The 18,987-nt window shown below is 45.0% G+C and overlaps 2 protein-coding genes across 2 annotated transcripts; one reads left to right on the top strand and one right to left on the bottom strand.

Moving 5' to 3' along the window:
• Positions 1–2,001: 2,001 nt before the first annotated feature.
• Positions 2,002–9,795, top strand: LOC116522380 (cathelicidin-related peptide Oh-Cath-like). Its single transcript, XM_032237271.1, has 4 exons — positions 2,002–2,236; positions 3,209–3,316; positions 7,206–7,352; positions 9,531–9,795. The coding sequence occupies exons 1-4, from the start codon at positions 2,051–2,053 to the stop codon at positions 9,651–9,653; spliced, it is 564 nt and encodes a 187-aa protein (XP_032093162.1). The 5' UTR covers positions 2,002–2,050; the 3' UTR covers positions 9,654–9,795.
• Positions 9,796–12,843: 3,048 nt separating this feature from the next.
• On the bottom strand, positions 12,844–16,764 carry LOC116520615 (cathelicidin-related peptide Oh-Cath-like). The gene is made up of 4 exons (XM_032234880.1): positions 16,579–16,764; positions 16,028–16,135; positions 15,144–15,308; positions 12,844–13,050 (listed from the first exon to the last, which is right to left on the bottom strand). The coding sequence occupies exons 1-4, from the start codon at positions 16,762–16,764 to the stop codon at positions 12,844–12,846; spliced, it is 666 nt and encodes a 221-aa protein (XP_032090771.1).
• Between the last annotated feature and the right edge of the window lie 2,223 nt (positions 16,765–18,987).

Genomic DNA, 18,987 nt, shown 5'->3' with positions numbered 1-18,987 from the left:
ATCTATCTATCTATCTATCTATCTATCATCTATCTATCTATCTATCTATCTATCTATCTATCTATCTATCTACCTACCTACCTACCTATCATCTATCTATCATCTATCTATCTATCTATCTATCTATCTATCTATCTATCTATCTATCTATCTATCTATCTATCTATCTATCTATCATCTATCTATCTATCTATCTATCTATCTTATCTATCTATCTATCTATCTATCTATCTATCTATCTATCAATCTATCTATCTATCTATCTATCTATCTATCTATCTATCTATCTACCTACCTATCATCTATCTATCATCTATCTATCTATCTATCTATCTATCTATCTATCTATCTATCATCTATCTATCTATCTATCTATCTATCTATCTATCTATCTATCATCTATCTATCTATCTATCTATCTATCATCTAACTATCTATCTATCTATCTATCTATCTATCTTATCTATCTATCTATCTATCTATCATCTATCTATCTATCTATCTATCTATCTATCTATCTATCTATCATCTAACTATCTATCTATCTATCTTATCTATCTATCTATCTATCTATCTATCTATCTATCTATCTATCTATCATCTATCTATCTATCTATCTATCTATCTATCTATCTATCTATCTATCTATCTATCTACCTACCTATCATCTATCTATCATCTATCTATCTATCTATCTATCTATCTATCATCTATCTATCTATCTATCTATCTATCTATCTATCTATCTATCTATCTATCTATCTATCTATCTATCTATCTATCGACTTCCAGTGTTGGGGCATTCGCAACTTCTGGAGGCAACTTCTGTTCCACTGATTCATTGTTCTAACTGTCAGGAAATTTCTCCTCAGTTCTAAGTTGCTTCTCTCCTTGATTAGTTTCCACCCATTGCTTCTTGTTCTGCCCTCAGGTGCCTTGGAGAATAGCTTGACTCCCTCTTCTTTGTGGCAACCCCTGAAATATTGGAAGATGCTATCATGTCTCCCCTGGTCCTTCTTTTCATTAAACTAGACACACCCAGTTCCTGCAACCATTCTTCATATGTTTTAGTCTCCAGTCCCCTATGATGAGTTAAGAAAAAATGGTTAGGAAAGGAGGAATAGAAAGAAGAGATATCTTAGTAGAAAATGAAATATTTTAATACTGCTAATGATATATGGTTAAATAAAATAACATTGTTAATTGTGGACAACCAATTATACAAAATGCTTCTTTCATTAAAATTGAATCTGATGATATATGCTACCTATAGAAATTAGAATAACAAATGGAAAATGAAATGATAAATTTGGTTGCTTTTTTTTTGAAAGGGCGAAAAACAAATACTGTGTGTTAAGAAAAATTTAATATTTAAGATGGAAATATGGGGAAAAAAATAATGGGGCTGAAATTGGAATGGTGAAGCAAATTATGCATAAAAGAGAATGTAAAAGGTGGGACGGGGGGAAACCCGGACAACACTTTGTATGTAAAAGAATTTAAAATTTGTAACAAAAAATAAAAATATATATAATCTTAAACTTGCCAATTTTGGGAATGTCTCTACAGACTTCAGAGCCTGCAGATGGTTACCAAGAAAACCTTTCTCTCCTTCTCTCTCTCCTTCTCCCTCTCCTCCTCCTCCCTCTCAGGATAACTGAGTTGAAAGGGACCCCTGGGGGTCTTCTAGTCCAACCCCTTGCTCCGGCAGGAGACCCTTCCCCCTCTCCTCCTCCTCCTTGGCAATTCAAAGAGCACTTTCAGATGGGTTGACCATAACCTCTTGCCCTTCTCAGAAGCTCCCCAGCCCCAGGATGTTGGGGAAATGCCAAGATTGAGAAAACCTGATTTGGAAACTTGCCAGAACAAACGTTGCTTATCTGTGGCCCCCACCCCTCCTTTTCAGGAAGGGCCGGTGGAGATTTCAGTGGGGGAAAACCCCCACTTCCTTCCCCCGTAAGGAGGTGTCCTGCCCATCGGTGTATTTAAGGAGGCCTCCTGGTCTCGGTAACCAAATCAGCTGTGGATCTCCATAGCAGAAGAACCAAGGATGGAAGGGTGCTTCTGGAAGGCCTTGCTGGTGGTTGGAGCCCTGGCCATCAGTGGGACCACCACCCTCGCACACAAACCCCTGACCTATGATGAGGCTGTCAACCTTGCAGTGAGCACCTACAACAACAAATCTGGGGAAGGCACCCTCTATCGTCTTCTGGAAGCCGTTCCTCCACCTGAGTGGGTAAGTACTGCCTAGTTGAGGTCCACCGTGGACCTGTGTGGAGTAGAGTAGACCCATCATCCTTTGTGGGAAGCTGTCCTGAGGGGTAGCTGAGAAAGTGAGACCCACCCAGCCTGTTCTCCTGGCATGGAGATCTTGGTTTACCTACCCTTCAGTTTTGGGTCCACCGGGGATTGGAAACCTAGAAACATAGAACAACAGAGCTGGAAGGGACCTTAGAGGTCTTCTAGTCCAATGCCCTGCTCAAGCAGGAGATCCTCTCCTGTTCTGCACCAAAGTCCATCCAGTCTCTTCCTTGAAGACCTCACCCATAACTTCTGAAGGCAACTTCTGTTCCATCAATTAACTGTCCTCTCTGTCAGGAAATTTCTCCTCAGTTCTAGGTTCCTTCTCTCCTTGATTTGTTGTCCATTCCCTTCTTAAATGGTTGTCCACTCCCTTCTTAAAAACCTCTAGTGATGGAGAACCCACAACTTCTGAAGACAAGTTGTTCCACTGGTTGATTAGTCTATCAGGAAGCTTCTCAGATGTTTCTCTCCTGGATTAGTTCCCATCCGTTGCTTCTTGCCTGCCTTCAGGTGCTTTGGAGAATAGCTTGACCCCTTCTCTTCTCTGGGGCCGCTCCTCAAATACTGGAAGACTGCTATCATGTCACCCCCGGTTCTTCTTTCCACTAAACTAGACTTGATTTGTCCTCTTTAGATTTTTCTTGTAGAGTAGACGCTTCCCTGGTGGGAAGCTAGCTGAAAAGGTGGAACCAGTTCCACCACAAAGTTCTTCAAGATCCTTCAACCAGATCAATCAGGATGGTGGGCATGGAATCCAGAACTTCTGGAACCTGCATGGAACCTGCTCTGTAGATATGTTCTGGTGGCTCCACCAAGACTCAGTCAACGTGGTCCCAAGGGGACGTGGGAGGAAGTTCATGGGGGTCTCCAAACTAACCATCTGTTTCACCGTGTCTTGTTTCAGGATCCTCTTTCTGAAGGCAACCAAGAGCTGAACTTCACCATCAAGGAGACGGTGTGTAAGGTGGCAGAGGAACTTTCCCTGGAGGAATGCAGCTTTCAAGAAGACGGGGTGAGTGGCCGGTGCCCAGTGGGGTTGGAGATGCTCTTAGATGGAGATGTTGGGTTGGGAATGTATTTTAGATGGAGACATGGACATGGGACATCTGTAGGACCTTCTTTGCAGAGATGAAACTGGAATTCTCTTTCCCAGCTACTTTGGTCTTGAGGGACGTCCTTCTTCTCGTTTCTCCGTCAACTCTCAGCCCATGGATAGAGGAGGGATCTGTGACAGAATAACAGAGTTGGAAGGGACCTTGGAGGCCTTCCAGGCTAATGCCTGCTCAAGCGGGAAACCCTTTTCTCTTTCCCCTTCCCTTCCCCCCCCTCCTTCTCCTCCTTCTCCTCCTCCAAATATCAGAGTTGGAAGAGACCTCAGAGCTCTTCAGTCTAACCTTTGCTCAAGTAGGAAACCCTTTTCTCTTTACCCTTCTCTTTCTCCTTCTTACTCCTCCTCCTCCTCCTCCTCCTCCTCTACATAACAGAGTTGGAAGGGATCTTAGAGGTCTTCTAGTCTCACCCCTGCTCAAGGGGGAAACCCTTTTCTCTTTACCCTTCCCTTTTTCCGTGTCTTCCTCCTCCTCCTCTTCCTCCTCCTCCTCCTCTTCTTCCTCCTCCTCCTCCACATAACAGAGTTGGAAGGGACCTCAGAGGTCTTCTAGTCTCACCCCCTGCTCAAGGAGACACTCATCTCTCCTTCTCCTTCCCTTTTTTCTTGTCTTCTTCCTCCTCCTCCTCCTCCTCTTCTTCCTCCTCCTCCTCCACATAACAGAGTTGGAAGGGACCTCAGAGGTCTTCTAGTCTCACCCCCTGCTCAAGGAGAAACTCATCTCTCCTTCTCCTTCCCTTTTTTTCTTGTCTTCTTCCTCCTCCTCCTCCTCCTCCTCCACATAACAGAGTTGGAAGGGACCTCAGAGGTCTTCTAGTCTCACCCCCTGCTCAAGGAGAAACTCATCTCTCCTTCTCCTTCCCTTTTTTCTTGTCTTCTTCCTCCTCCTCCTCCTCCTCCTCCACATAACAGAGTTGGAAGGGACCTCAGAGGTCTTCTAGTCTCACCCCCTGCTCAAGGAGAAACTCATCTCTCCTTCTCCTTCCCTTTTTTTCTTGTCTTCTTCCTCCTCCTCCTCCTCCTCTTCTTCCTCCTCCTCCTCCTCCTCCACATAACAGAGTTGGAAGGGACCTCAGAGGTCTTCTAGTCTCACCCCCTGCTCAAGGAGAAACTCATCTCTCCTTCTACTTCCCTTTTTTCTTGTCTTCCTCCTCCTCCTCCTCTTCCTCCTCCTCCTCTTCTTCCTCTTCCTCTTTCTCCTCCTCCTCCTCCTCCACATAACAGAGTTGGAAGGGACCTCAGAGGTCTTCTAGTCTCACCCCTGCTCAAGCGGGAAACCCTTTTCTTTTTACCCTTCCCTTTCTCCTTGTCTTCCTCCTCTTCTTCTTCGTCCTCCTCCACATAACAGAGTTGGAAGTAACCTCAGAGGTCTTCTAGTCTCATCCCTGCTCAAGGAGAAACTCATCTCTCCTTCTCCTTCCCTTTCTCCTTCCCCCCCCCTCCTCCTCCTCCTCCTCCTCCTCCACATAACAGAGTTGGAAGGGACCTCAGAGGTTTCTAGCCTCTCACCCTGCTCAAGGAGAAACTCATATCTCCTTTTCCCCTTTCTCCTTGTCTTCCTCCTCCTCCTCCTCCTCCTCCTCCTCCTCCTCCTCCTCCTCCTCCACATAACAGAGTTGGAAGGGACCTTAGAGGTCTTCTAGTCTCACCCCTGCACTAGCGGGAAACCCTTTTCTCTTTACCCTTCCCTTTCTCCTTGTCTTCCTCCTCCTCCTCCTCCTCCTCCTCCTCCTCCTCCTCCTCCTCCTCCTCCTCCTCCACATAGCAGAGTTGGAAGGGACCTTGGAGGTCTTTTAATCCAACCTGCTGCCCAAGCAGGAAACCCTCTCCCTTTTCAGACAAATGGCTCTCCAAACTCTCTCAAGAGCCTCTGCATTCCTGGGAGGGAGGAGACACATTCCAGAGTAATAAGCCACCGAAAAGTTTAGAAGTCGGTTCCTCCCTTGCACGTTTTTCACAAGGTGCCTTAAATAATTCACAGAGTTGGTGGTAGTTTGTCAAGATTTTGATCTGCAGGTGTGGAAACATAAAAAAAAGAAACTACTTAGAAAAACATCAGATTTTCTTTTCCTGGTTTCTGGAACCTGTCAGGAGGAAAGAAATTCGCTCATCGGCAGCCTTGGAAGCAATTGCCCTAAAGCAGTGGTTCCCAAACTTGGCAACTTTAAAACTTGTGGACTTCAACTCCCAGAATTCTCCAGCCAGCTCTGGGAATTCTGGGAGTTGAAGTCCACAAGTCTTAAAGTTGCCAAGTTTGGGAACCACTGCCCTAAAGGAGTGTTTCTCAACCGTGGCGACTTTAAGTCCTGTGGACTTCAACTCCCAGAATTCCCCAGGACTTAAAGTTGCCAAGGTTGAGAAACACTCCCCTAAAGTATAGGCAGTCCTCAACTTACAACAGTTTGTTTAGTGACCGTCCAAAGTTACGATGGTGCAGTATCACCATGGTCGCTGTTCAAAATTCAGTCGCTGACTCGTATTTACGACGGTGGAGGTGCCCCCAGAGTCACCTGATCCCCTTTTGCGACTTGATGAGCAAAACCAAGACGTGCCACTTAACGGCAGTGTTAGTAACTTAACAAGTGCAGTGATTCACTTAACAACGGTGGCAAGGAAAGTCGTAAAACGGGGGGGAACTCCATCAACGAACGTCTCACTTGGTAATTTTGGGCTGAATTGTGGTCACAAGTCAAGGACTATCTGTACCTCCCCATGGTCACGTGATCAAAATTCAGACACTTGGCAACTGACTCAGATTTACGACGGTTGCAAAGTCCCGGCGTCACACGATATAGCAATAGCAATAGCAGTAGACTTATATACCGCTTCATAGGCCTTTCAGGCCTCTCTAAGCGGTTTACAGAGAGTCAGCATATTGCCCCCAACAACAATCTGGGTCCTCATTTTACCCACCTCGGAAGGATGGAAGGCTGAGTCAACCCTGAGCCGGTGAGATTTGAACCGCTGACCTGCTGATCTAGCAGTAGCCTGCAGTGCTGCATTTAACCACTGCGCCACCTTGGCTCTTCCCTCCTCCCTTTTGCGACTTTCTGACAAACTGGAAGCCAGAATAATTAACATTACAACCGCAGGGATGTGCTTAACATGGTCGTAAAATGTGGCAAAACTCATGGGGTCTCGCTTAGCAACGGGAAATGTTGGGGTTGATTCTGGTCGTACGTCGAGGACTGCCTGTCTCCAGGGAGACCTTGAGGCTGAACCATCTTAGCTTGTCCAATGTTGTCCTAGTAGGAGATGGGTTTTTTTTGAATTTTTATTTTATACACATAAGCACATCAACAGAAACAAACACATAACTTAAAAACAACATAGGAGCAATAAGTCCCATCGTATATCATACCGCAGTTCCGAATCGGTTTCTTTACAGTTAGTGTTTTCCCTTCTATACATTTCTATCTTGCGTTCATAATCTCCTCATTCGTTATCCATTTGTATGTACATTTCTTTATTTAAACTTAGCTACTTATGACCAGATATTATTTACCTATATTTATGCTATATATTTTTACTGTCATTTATTCTCTGACATACAGTTATATTCACATAGTTATTCTTTTTCTTTGCCATTCTTATATTATTATTATCCCATTTAAAAGGTTAAAAGGTATAATTTGGAATGCATTGTTTACCATCCTTCACACCTAGCAGGAGATGGTTGAGTGAGGTCAGGGCTTCAACCTAGATTTCCTCCGTAGGGATGGAGATTGTGGTCTCCATGCGATGAAATCTGGGTGCTATCCTAGTTCTCACTGTGATGTCTTCTCCTCCACAGGCGGCCATGGAATGCACGGCCTACTTCTTCTTTGGAGAGAAGCCCCCACTGCTGGTCCTCACCTGTGAAGCTGTGAGTGAAGAGGAGGAGGAGGAGGAGGAAGGAAACGAAGAGGAGAAGGAGGTGGGGAAGGAGGAAGACAAGAAGGTAAGAAGATGCCATGGTCCTTGGGAGGGTCTCCTGGGAGGAGCTCCAAACCTAGCAGGAGGGTTGACCCATTCTCCAGTCGGAGGAGACCCCATCCCACTTGAGGCCATCCACAGGGCCAGTGCTTTGGAAGAGGGGAGCTTCCACTTGCATGGTATCTACCAAGCTTTGGTTCCACCTCAACCAGCAAACAGCCCAGTCTTCAGATAAGCTGGAAAGAGAATCAAGTCACTTCTGGAAACAATGGAAGATTATATTTGTAGCTCAGGATTGAACTGTGGGAGTCCTTGGTGCGCTCTCTGAGCTGGTTGGTTTTCTTGCAGACGTCTCGTGACCCAACTAGGGAACATCATCAGTGCTAGAAGGGAGGGGGGTTTGCAGAGAGGAGGTGGAAGAAGAACAAGGAGGAATGTATGGGTTCCTCTCTGAGCTGGGTGGTTTTCTTGCAGACGTCTCGTGACCCAACTAGAGGATGTCAACAGTGCTGGAGGGGAAATGATTTATAGAGGGGGAGAGCAGGAGAAGTGGGAGGAGGAGGAGGAGGAGGAGGAGGAGGAGGAGGAAGAAAAGGACTATGGAGTTATTATTGGTGCTTGGTGGCTTCCTGGAAGACATTTCACGACTCAACTAGGTTACGTCATCCGTCCATTTCTGATTGCAATTTTCAGAACGCCGTTTTCCAATTTCCAGCAACATCTTCCTTCTTTCCCTAATTTCCTGTTTCTATTTTTCTTCTTATTTTATACGTTCAGTGATTTAAAAAAAAAAAAAAAAGCTTTTGTGCAACCTCGCAAAGGTGATCTGCCTTTCCCCTCCCACCCCATCCCTGCATCGTCCCCTGGGATCCAGTGATTCTTTCTCCCCTCTTAATGGGCTTCTCCCTCCTCCGTTTCCAAAGTCTCAGAACAGAGACAGGCAGACCAGCCTTGAAGGGGATTCTCGGGCAGAGACCCCCGAAGGGCAAAGTGTTTCCTTCTTCCTGCATCCCACTTTCCGGAGCTGGAAGGCCAAACTTTTGTGCTTAAATCTCACCCATCGTCTCCCGTTTCCCCAAAGTGGGAGGGATCCCTTGCCAAGAGGATCCAGGGGTGAAATACTACTGGTTCGAGCCGGTTCACACAAACCGATAGTAAAAAATGCTTAACAAAGTAAAAAAAAAATTCCCGTGATCAGCTGTGTTGCCTGATGGTAGAAACTGGTTTTTTAAAAACTTTTTTTTTAAGCATTCGGGGTCCGTTTTGGCTCCCAGGAGGCTTCCCTGAGGTCTGCTAGGCCAAATCCGGGGAGGTGTGGTGCTGTGAAAGGAAGGAAGAAAGGAAGGGAAAGAAAGAGAAAGAAAGAGAAAGAAAGAGAAAGAAGAGAAGAAAGAAAGAGAAAGAAAGGAAGGAAGGGAGGAAGGGAGGAGGGAGGAAAGAAAGAGAAAGAAAAAGAAAGAAAAAAGGAGGGAGGGAAGGAAAGAAAAAGAGAAAGAAAGAAAGGACGGAAGAAAGAAACAAAGGAAGGAAGGAAGGAAAGAAGGAAGGAAGGAAGGAAAAGAAAGAAAGAAAAGAGAGAGGGAGGGAGGAAGGGAGGGAAAAAGGAGAGAGAGGAAGGACCACAAACCTGGGACTAAACGCAGCTCCAGAGGATACCTTGAAAGAGCACAGCAATCCAGGGCTGGAATGTACCTGGAGGTCATCTAGTCCAACCCCCTTCTCCAGCAGGATATTGTTAAAGTGAGTTTCTGTATTTTGATCCCCCCAGTCACATGACTACATAACCACACCCACCCAGTCACATGACACACAGACACACACACGTGCGTGCGCACGCGCGCACACACACACACACACACACACCAAGCCATGACCAGCAAAGCTGGCTGAGGAACTCTGGGAGTTGAAGTCCACAGGTCTTAAAGTTGCCACCGTTGGAGACCACTGTTCTAGATGACCTATAATTCTGTTTACAGCCCATTTAGGCCAAAATATGTAGAAAAGAAAAGCAGAAAGGAGAGAAAATGTGATCCTAAAAATTTAGGATAAAGCGGAGGAAACAGAGTGGGGGAAGAAGGGAAAAACAGGGCAGAATCTGAGCAGGGAAGCAGAAAGGGGAAGGGGCTGGATGGACACCTCCTCCCCCGGGGAGGGCAGTCATTGGGGACCCAACCCTGACCCCCATCCTTCTCCTCCTCTCTAGGATCAACCAAGGAGGGTCAAGAGATTCAAGAAATTTTTCAAGAAGATCAAGAAGAGCGTGAAGAAGCGTGTCAAGAAATTCTTCAAGAAACCGAGGGTCATCCCCATCTCCATCCCCTTCTAAGGATGGGGGGAGGGGGGGATTCGGAAAGGCTGGCAGCCTCCGTGCTCCGATCCGAAGGGAAACGGCAGAGAAAAACCATGTGGGATGTTTTGGAATCATTCCCCCAAAAAATACCCCAGCAATAAATAAATGAATGAATGAATATATACTCGTTTGTGGGTTTTCCCCCTACTTCTATGTTTAAAAGACTAACAGAATTACAGAGTTGGAAGGGCCTCTGGAGGTCATCTAGTCCAACCCCCTGCTCAAGCAGGAGACCCTTATGGAACAATAGGAGAAGAGTTGGAAGGGACCCTGGAGGCCATCTAGTCCAACCCCCTGCTCAAACAGGAGACCCTTATTTTATCCTGGACAAATGGCTGTCCAATCCTTACACACACACACACAACCCCGGGATCTTATAGAAATGATTCTTCAGTCCATTTTTGAAAACCTCCAGTGATGGAGCAGCACCCACAATTTCAGTCCCACAAATCTTAAACTTGCCAATTTTGTAAATGTCTCTACAGAGTTCAGAGCCTGCAGAGGGTTACCGAGGAAACTTTTATCTCCTTTTTCACGCAAACAGGTTAATGCAAGTAGTCTTCGATTTACGACGACAATGGAGCTGATAATTTACGTCGCTAAGTGAGACATTTATCAAGTGAATTTTCCCTCAAGTGATGACTTTTCTCGCCACATTTGTTAAGTGAATCACTGCAGTTGGTAAATTAGGAACATGGTCGTTAAGTGAATCTGGCGTCCCCTTGACTTGCCAGAAGGTTGAAAAAGGAACAAGGAAGGGAGGGAGGGATTTGTTTAACAAATGTGGAAAGAGAAGCCGTAAGATGAGGGGAAAAACTCACTTTACAAATTAGCAACATAAACTTTTGCCTCCACTGTGGTCGTAAGTCGAGGACCGCCTGTATTAATCTGGTTGTGCGATGGGTGGCCATAGAAACAATCTATGGGGCGAAGAAATAAAACCTCTCTGGCCAGGGATCTTCGAAAAGTTGTCCCATTTTTCAAGTTATAAAACGGAGGAAATGTGAAGGTCTCTTCCGGAGAATCTGATTTGGAGAGTTGGATTCCTTTACTTTCCTTTTAATACTCTAATGCAGTGTTTTTCAGCCTTTTTTGTGCAAAGGCACACTTTTTTCATGAAAAAAATCACGAGGCACACCACCATTAGAAAATGTTAAAAAAAATTAACTCTGTGCCTATATTGACTATATATAAAGTAATTCTCCCACGGCACACCTTACACTATGTCACGGCACACTAGTGTGCCGCGGCACAGTGGTTGAAAAACACTGCTCTAATGATGGTTCACTCATTGATTTCTCCAGAAATGTCAATTTTCTGGGCTGTAAAATAATTGGAGTCCTTCAGATGGCTCATGTGTGAGAGGTATAAAGTAACACAAAAAAAGAAAATATTTATTGTCACCACACACCCCCTGGCTTAGCAGGCAATAAAAATAAATAAACGCTAACTAAACTAAATGAGGAAGTAAAAAAATCAAAAGACTGCAACAACTTGGATATCACCATTGCTTATAATCCTTTTAAAGCAGCCGTAAAGTGAGATTTGGACACTAAGTGTGAAACCTACTGGGGTCAGGCTGGACAGCCTCTTAGAACCCCTTTACTTCTATATTAAAAGCCACATAGACAAGAGTTGGGACTTGCAATAGAATAACAGGGACAGTTAGAAGTTACTTAAAGGAAGTGTCCCCATTCACTAACCACAGGATGCTCTCGCCAGCGTCCCTACTTGTGTTAAGAGTCCAAACCACAAAGTTCAATTAAAGTTCGTTAATAACACGTAAGCCATACCTGAAACAAAAGGAGAAGTAAGACCCTCATCTCCTTAGTGGTTAGGGTGCAGTACTGCAGGCCACTTCAGCTGACTGTTATCTGCAGTTCGGCGGTTCTAATCTCACCGGCTCAGGGTTGACTCAGCCTTCCATCCTTCCGAGGTGGGTGAAATGAGGACCCGGATTGTTGTTGGGGGCGATATGCTGACTCTGTAAACCGCTTAGAGAGGGCTGAAAGCCCTATGAAGCGGTATGTAAGTCTAACTGCTATTGCTATTGCTATGAAACTGGCTGGGTGTCTGTGGGCCAACCACCAGGAGACGGGGAGTTCTAGACAACTTGTAACTCTGTTCACGGCTTCTTTAGGGCGAAAAGAGTAGTAAAGAAAGGTTTTCTCCCCAAGGTAACCACATAAGAAATGTGTTAAGTATTTCCGTGTTGCCATGCTTTTGAGACTGTATAAGAATGTGTGCTTCGATAATTAAGGTTGTTCAGAACTTGCAATGCTAAGCCATGGGCTAACTTTCTGAACCTGGCTGCCAAATAAACTTTTCCTGTATCCTGAGAAGTCTAAAGGCTGTCATTTTCTGCAAAACTTTAACCTGTCTCTCTGTAAGAACTTTCTTACAGAGAGACAGTCTGCAACCTCCCTCATCCTGGTGTGATGAATGGTGAGACTTTATTTTTATTTTATAGACTTTATTTTCCTCCTGCTGACAAGCAGCTGATTTTGCCACCAAAGCTGGTAATTTGGATGCTTTGCTCCCCACTTTTTAAAGTGGGGGGACTAGGAAGGACCTAAACTGTCTTTTGAAAGGAATAGAGGCAAGTTGGATGCCCACAATTCTCAGTAAAAAGCGAGATCCTGGAGAGTTTGATGTTTAACACCTTTCTCCCTTCAGCTGCGCATTTTCTGAAGCAGGCCTGGGTGTTTATTCCATTTTTCAAAGCTTGAGAAATCTCTGGCTTGCAACTATTTGGCTTCTGACACGTTTCATAACCCTTTTTCTGGATTTTTGCAAGTTATTTCCTAAATCGCGGAGTTTTTGAATGAAAGAAAGACGCTACGTTAAAAAGAGAGTCGTGTTTTGCAAAGAAAAGACTAACTCGGTCCCGTTTCAGCATTTATTTATTTATTTTTTTAAAAGCTGCGTTACAAATATTTATCGCCGCTTCAATCAAACCGTTCCCCCCAACTCCTCTTTTGCTGCAATGTTTGATTTTTTTTCCTACATGAGTACAGAGTTCATATTCTACTTCAAATTTGAATTTGCATAAAAGTATAAAAAGCCCGGATTCGGATCCAAGCTGGACCATTGGAGAATGACCGTCATTTTCTGCAGAAATGACTTCCGTCTGATCTCAAGGCCTTTGAGCCTAGCTCCTTCTTTATCATCGTGCGGTTTTTCCTGAAGGGACCTTGTTTGAAAGTTGCAGAATTCCATACAGCTTCCCGATTTTCTCCCCGAGTTTCCTGATCCTCCTGGAACCCTTCCTGATCCTCCCGAAATCCTTCTTGATCTTCCCAAAACCCTTCCTGATCTTCCCGAAACCCTTCTTGATCTTCTTCCTTAATTTCTTCAAACGTTCGGGCTCGTCCTAGAGAGGAAGAAAAGGGTCGCATCTGGTCAACCCGTGTTCCCCAACAGGCAGCTCCTCTCTCTGCTCCTCTGAGGTCAGATAGGGAGCCCTGCAAAGCGGGCAGCTGCGGCCTTTCCGGACAATGAAGGGGATTGCATTTTTGTGAATTAAAATGGAATAGAATTAGAATTAGAAAATAGAATAGTAGAGAATGGAATAGAAAATAGAATAGAAAATAGAATAGGGTGGGATAGAATGTGGAGTGGAGTATAGAGTAGAGTAGAACAGAATAGGGAATGGAATGGAGTAGGATAGAGTAGAATAGAATAGAAGACTGAAGAATAGAATAGAATATAGTAGAATAGAATAGAACAGAGCAGAATAGAATAGGTTAAAATAGGGTAAGGAAGAATATGGAACAGAACAGAACAAAACAAAACAGAACAGAATAGAATAGAATACAGAGTAGAATAGAATAGAATAGAATAGGGTAAAATAGGGTAGGGAAGGATATGGAATAGAATAGAATACAGTAGAGTAGAATAGAATAGGGTAGAATAGGGTAAAATGGGGTAAAATAGGGTAGGGAAGGATATGGAACAGAAAAGAATAGAATAGAATATAGAGTAGAGTAGAGTAGAGTAGAATAGAATAGGAAATGGAACAGAACAGAACAGAAATGGAACAGAACAGGAAATGGAATGGAATGTAGCAGAGTAGAGTAGAATAGAGTAGAGTAGAACAGAATAGAAGAATGAAGAATAGAATAGAATAGAATAGAATAGAACAGAACAGAACAGAACAGAACAGAATAGAATAGAAGAATAGAATAGAATAGGAATGGAACAGAACAGAACAGAACAGGAAATGGAATGGAATGTAGCAGAGTAGAGTAGAATAGAGTAGAGTAGAATAGAAGAATGAAGAATAGAATAGAATAGAATAGAACAGAACAGAACAGAATAGAAGAATAGAATAGAATAGGAATGGAATAGAACAGAACAGGAAATGGAATGGAATGTGGCAGAGTACAGTAGAGAAGAGAAGAGTAGAATAGAGTAGAATAGAATAGAAGAATGAAGAATCAAATAGAATAGAATAGAAGAATAGAATAGAAATGGAATAGACCAGAACAGGAAATGGAATGGAATGTAGTAGATTAGAGTAGAGTAGAGTAGAGTAGAGTAGAGTAGAGTAGAGTAGAGTAGAGTAGAGTAGAGTAGAGTAGAGTAGAGTAGAGTAGAGTAGAGTAGAATAGAATAGAATAGAATATAATTCTTTATTGGCCAATTGTGATTGGATACACTAGGATTTAGTCGCTCTCAGGGTACGTAAAGAGACACGAGAAGGAGATTCTATCCAATTTGGGGCTGAAGGGGGCGTGGAGGTGATTTTAGGAGTTTAAAGGCAAAAGACATTCGTTAGGAACTTAATCTGAGAAATGCAGATTAAAAATGGATTTTTTTAAAAAAAAAAACCTGCCAAAAAGGTTTTTGCCATGAAGAAAAGGGAGTCAAGCTATTCTCAAAATTTAGCATCCGAAGGCAGCAGAAGAAGCAATGGATGGAAACTAATCCTGGAGAGAAAAAACCTGGAAGTAGGGATAAATTTCCTGACAAGGAGAACGATTCACCAGTGGAAAGACTCGCCACCCAAAATTGTGGGCGCTTCACCGCTGGAGGGGTTTTTTTTTCTTTAAAGAAGCGACTGGACAGCCCCCTATTTGAAAGGGTATCCTGCTCGACCAGGGGGTTGGACTAGAGGACCTCTCAGGTCCCTTCCAGCTCTATTTTGATCGATTGATTGGGATTCTGGTCCATTTCAAAGCTGTGGGGTGTGGCGGGTGTGAACTGAACCCCTAGATTCCCTGAAACTTCAGGAACAGGAAGTACAGCAAGGGGGAAATTCTGGGATATAATTTCCAAAGGCAAATCTGTCTTTTTCTTTCCCATCCCACCCCTGTAGCCCCTTGGGCTGAGTGATTCTCTGTCTCCCCTTAATGTGCTTGTCCCTCCCACGGGGGCTCTTCTACCTGGCCAATTGTTCAACGTATCTCTTCTAAAGTTTGGAGCTCATCATCAGAAGTCCCAGACACCATACCACCTTCTTACCTCCTCCTCTTCCTCCTCCTGGTTCTTCTCCTCCTCCTTCTCCTCCCCCTCCTCCGCCTTCTCCTCTTCTTCTTCTTCCTCTATTTCCTCCACGGCTTCACAGGTGACCACAGCCACTGGGGGCTTCTCCCCAAGGAAGAATTCGCCTGTGCATTCTCTGACCACCTACGGAGAGAAGAAACGTGGTGAGAACGAATTCCCCATCCCATCTTGTTTTCCCAAGGGAAGATCTTGGATCGGGTCCCGATGGGGCTTCAACTGGGTCCTTCCAGAGCAACGTTGCACAAGCTAACCTCCGTCAGCCTCTGTGGACATTTTAGGAGAACAGGGGGACAACTGTGGAAAGGTTGAGGTGTTGGCTTCCTTCTCCATCCATGGAGACCCCCAAGGTGGTTTTTCAAGAGGCCCCTGGACTTTCCATTCAGAAATGAATGTAAGACGCTTTAGCGCTGAAGAAACTTCTTGGACGAGAAACCAAAAAATCTTGGAGGAAAAACAAGGAAGTCCAGTCTTGAAAAAAACACTTTCGGGACAACCGTGACCTGGATGATTGGGAATCTCCCTAGATGTCTGGGCTAACAGTTGACTGGTTCAACCTGTCCATGGACCCTTTGGGGGAGGAGGAAGAGACTCCTGAAAGGTTCAAGGGTTGGGTTCCTTCTCCATCCATGGAGGGGGACCTCAGGGTTGACCTGGAGGACCAAGAGGAATAATGTCCCTCAAGACAAAGGTGGAAGGGAAAGAAGCAGTCTTCAATAGGCTCTTTCTTCAACCCAAACCCCAGTGGAGATGGACAACCAGCTTCAGCTCTGCCAGGAAGATCCCACAGAGGTCCCATTGGCCCTCTCTCCATCTACAATGGATCACTGGCACTGATCACTTACCCCGTCTTCTTTGAAGTCACATTTATCCAAGGAAACTTCTCCTTCTGGTCGACAGACCGTCTCCTTGATGGTGAACTTCAACTCTTGGGTCCCATCAGAATTGGGATCCTGAAAGAAGATATGGCCAAGTGGAGGTGTTACTTTTTGAAGCCCCCCTACACCTCCCCCCACCCATTTTAGGCTGGGATCGATTCTCAAATGAGTCTGGATGGAGCTGCCAGAATGGGACTGCAGAGAAAAGTCCATGCAGGTTCTAGCTCTTCTTCATACAAGGCCCATCATCCATATTGACCCTAGATGGAGGCTGTTGAAGTTCTCCGGGCCAGAACAGGAGCAATGGATTCCCCCTTTCCAGCCAGCTCCACAACAGCCACAGAGCCGCTTCCCTGTGTCTACTCTACCATAGATGGAGGCTATTGAAGCTAGGAGAACAGGATGGGCAGAACCTTTCATCTCAGCTCCCCAGAAGTCTCAGAATCTCTCCCCACAAGGGATGGGTCTACTCTACGCAGAGTCAAGTCCACCATGGACCTGAAGTGAAGGGTACCTACCCAATCAGGTTGAGGAGCAGCCTCCAGGAGACGGTAGAGGGTATCTCCCTCAGCTTTGCTGTTGTAGATGACCACTCCCTGTTCCACGGCCGCTTCAAAGGACAGCGGACTCTGTGATGGTGCAGAGTCCCCAGAGGCTGAGAGAGCCCCAACCAGCAGCAAGGTCTTCCAGAAAAACCCTTCCATCCTTGGTTCTTCTGCTACGAAGGTCCGCAGCAGATCTGGTTCCTTCAACCAGGAGGTCTCCTTTTATGCCCTGATACCCAGGTCCTCTGCCTGGTGGCTGCTGGCCAAGGGTTTTCCCCCACTTAATTCTCCAAGGTCCTTCCTGCAAAACATGGGCTCCTTCCTTGAGAGAGAGGGGTGATTGGGGGACAGATAAACCAGGACTTTGAGAGGTGATTGGGGGACAGATAAACCAGGACTTTGAGACTTATTATTGTCCTCAATCTCCCTCTGGCACCTCTCCAGATCGTGGTTCAACAATCTTGCCCATTCCCTAGCTTCACGGGCTGAGGAATTCTGGGAGTTGAAGTCCACCCATCTTAAAGTTGCCAAACCTGGGAAATTGTCTTACAGGGTGAGGTCTTCAGATCAGCCTAAATCCTTAGCTCTCACACCCCCAACTCATTACATTTTCTATCTTCAGCTCCTAAAACAAACATCTAGACTGGTTTTCATGAGTGAAATGGGAAGATGGTTCTCTGTTCTTCTGTTTGGCTCATCGAGGATTTCCCAAGTCTTCCCCTATATTTCACTGGGGCAGCTGGACGATCTTCCAAGCAAGCCCCGGAATCTGCTGTCCAAAGAGGCAGTCGTGATCCTGATAGAATAAAGATCCCGGAAGAAGTGTTAATGCCACTTTGCAAAGCCTTGGAATGACCCACACTTGGAATTCATTCACCATGAAGTTAAAAAAAGATGTTGAGACTCAGGAAAGAGTGCAGAGAAGAGCAACAATGATTGGGGGGAATCAAAGCAGTGGTGAAATTCAATTTTTTTTTTTTTTTACTACTGGTTCTGTTGGTGTGGCTTGGTGGGAATGGCAGGGGAAGGATACTGCAAAATCTCCATTCTCATCCCACTCCAGGGGCCAGCCAGAGGTGGCATTTGCCAGTTCTCTGAACTACTCAAAATTCCCACTACCGATTCTCCAGAACCCATCAGAACCTGCTGGATTTCACCCCTGGGTCAAAGGTTAAAACATTTGAAGACCAGTTGCAGGAACTGGGTATGTCTAGTTTAATGAAAAGAAGGACTAGGGGAGAGAGGATAGCAGTCTTCCAATATCTCAGCGGTTGCCACAAAGAAGAGGGAGTCAAACTATTCTCCAAGGCACCTGAGGGCAGAACAAGAAGCAACGGGTGGAAACTAATCAAGGAGAGAAGCAACTTAGAACCAAGGAGGAATTTCCTGACAGTGAAAACAATCAACAAGTGGAACATCTTGCCTCCAGATGTTGTGGGTGCTTCAACATTGGAGGTTTTTAAAGAAGGGACTGGACAACCATTAACTGAAAATGGTATTGAGTCTCCTGCTTAAGAGGTGGTTGGGCTAGAAGACCTCCAAAGTCCCTTCCAGCTCTGTTATCCTGTCATTCTTTAAGGATCTTCTGCATGAGCCGGGAGTTGGACTAGAGGACCTCCAATGTCCCTTCCTATTCTGTTATTCGAGGAGGACCCTGATGAGTTAGGCTGAATAGCAGAGAATAGGATTCTCACGTTGTACATTAGGTTAGGGTTAGGGTTAGAGTTAGGGTTAGGGTTAGGGTTAGGGTTAGGGTTAAGTGTTAGGGTTAGGGTTAGGGTTAGGGTTAGGGTATAGGGTTAGGGTTAGGTTAAGCATTAGGGTTAGGGTTAGTGTTAGGGTATAGGGTTAGGTTAAGCATTAGGTTAAGTGTTAGGGTTAGGGTTAGGGTTAGGTTAAGCATTAGGGTTAGGGTTAGGGTTAGGGTTAGGGTTAGGGTTAGGGTTAGGGTTAGGGTTAGGGTTAGGGTTAGGGTTAGGGTTAGGGTTAGGGTTAGGGTTAGGGTTAGGGTTAGGGTTAGGGTTAGGGTTAGGGTTAGGGTTAGGGTTAGGGTTAGGTTAAGCGTTAGGGTTAGGGTTAGGGTTAGGGTTAGGGTTAGGGTTAGGGTTAGGTTAAGCGTTAGGGTTAGGGTTAGGGTTAGGGTTAGGGTTAGGGTTTGGGTTAGGGTATAGGGTTAGGTTTAGGATTAGGTTAAGCGTTAGGGTTAGGGTTAGGGTTAGGGTTAGGTTAAGTGTTAGGGTTAGGGTTAGGGTTAGGGTTAGGGTTTGGGTTAGGGTTAGGTTAAGCGTTAGGGTTAGGGTTAGGGTTGCACATCTCTGACGTTGCACATCTAAACCAATTTAGGTGATCGTTTTATGAACTGCAATGGAAGACCCATCAAAA

Source organism: Thamnophis elegans, chromosome Z, assembly GCF_009769535.1.
Source record: "Thamnophis elegans isolate rThaEle1 chromosome Z, rThaEle1.pri, whole genome shotgun sequence".
NCBI classification, from domain to species: domain Eukaryota; kingdom Metazoa; phylum Chordata; class Lepidosauria; order Squamata; family Colubridae; genus Thamnophis; species Thamnophis elegans.
Note: the sequence above shows the minus strand (reverse complement) of the source record. Positions and strands in the feature narration are given on the sequence as shown.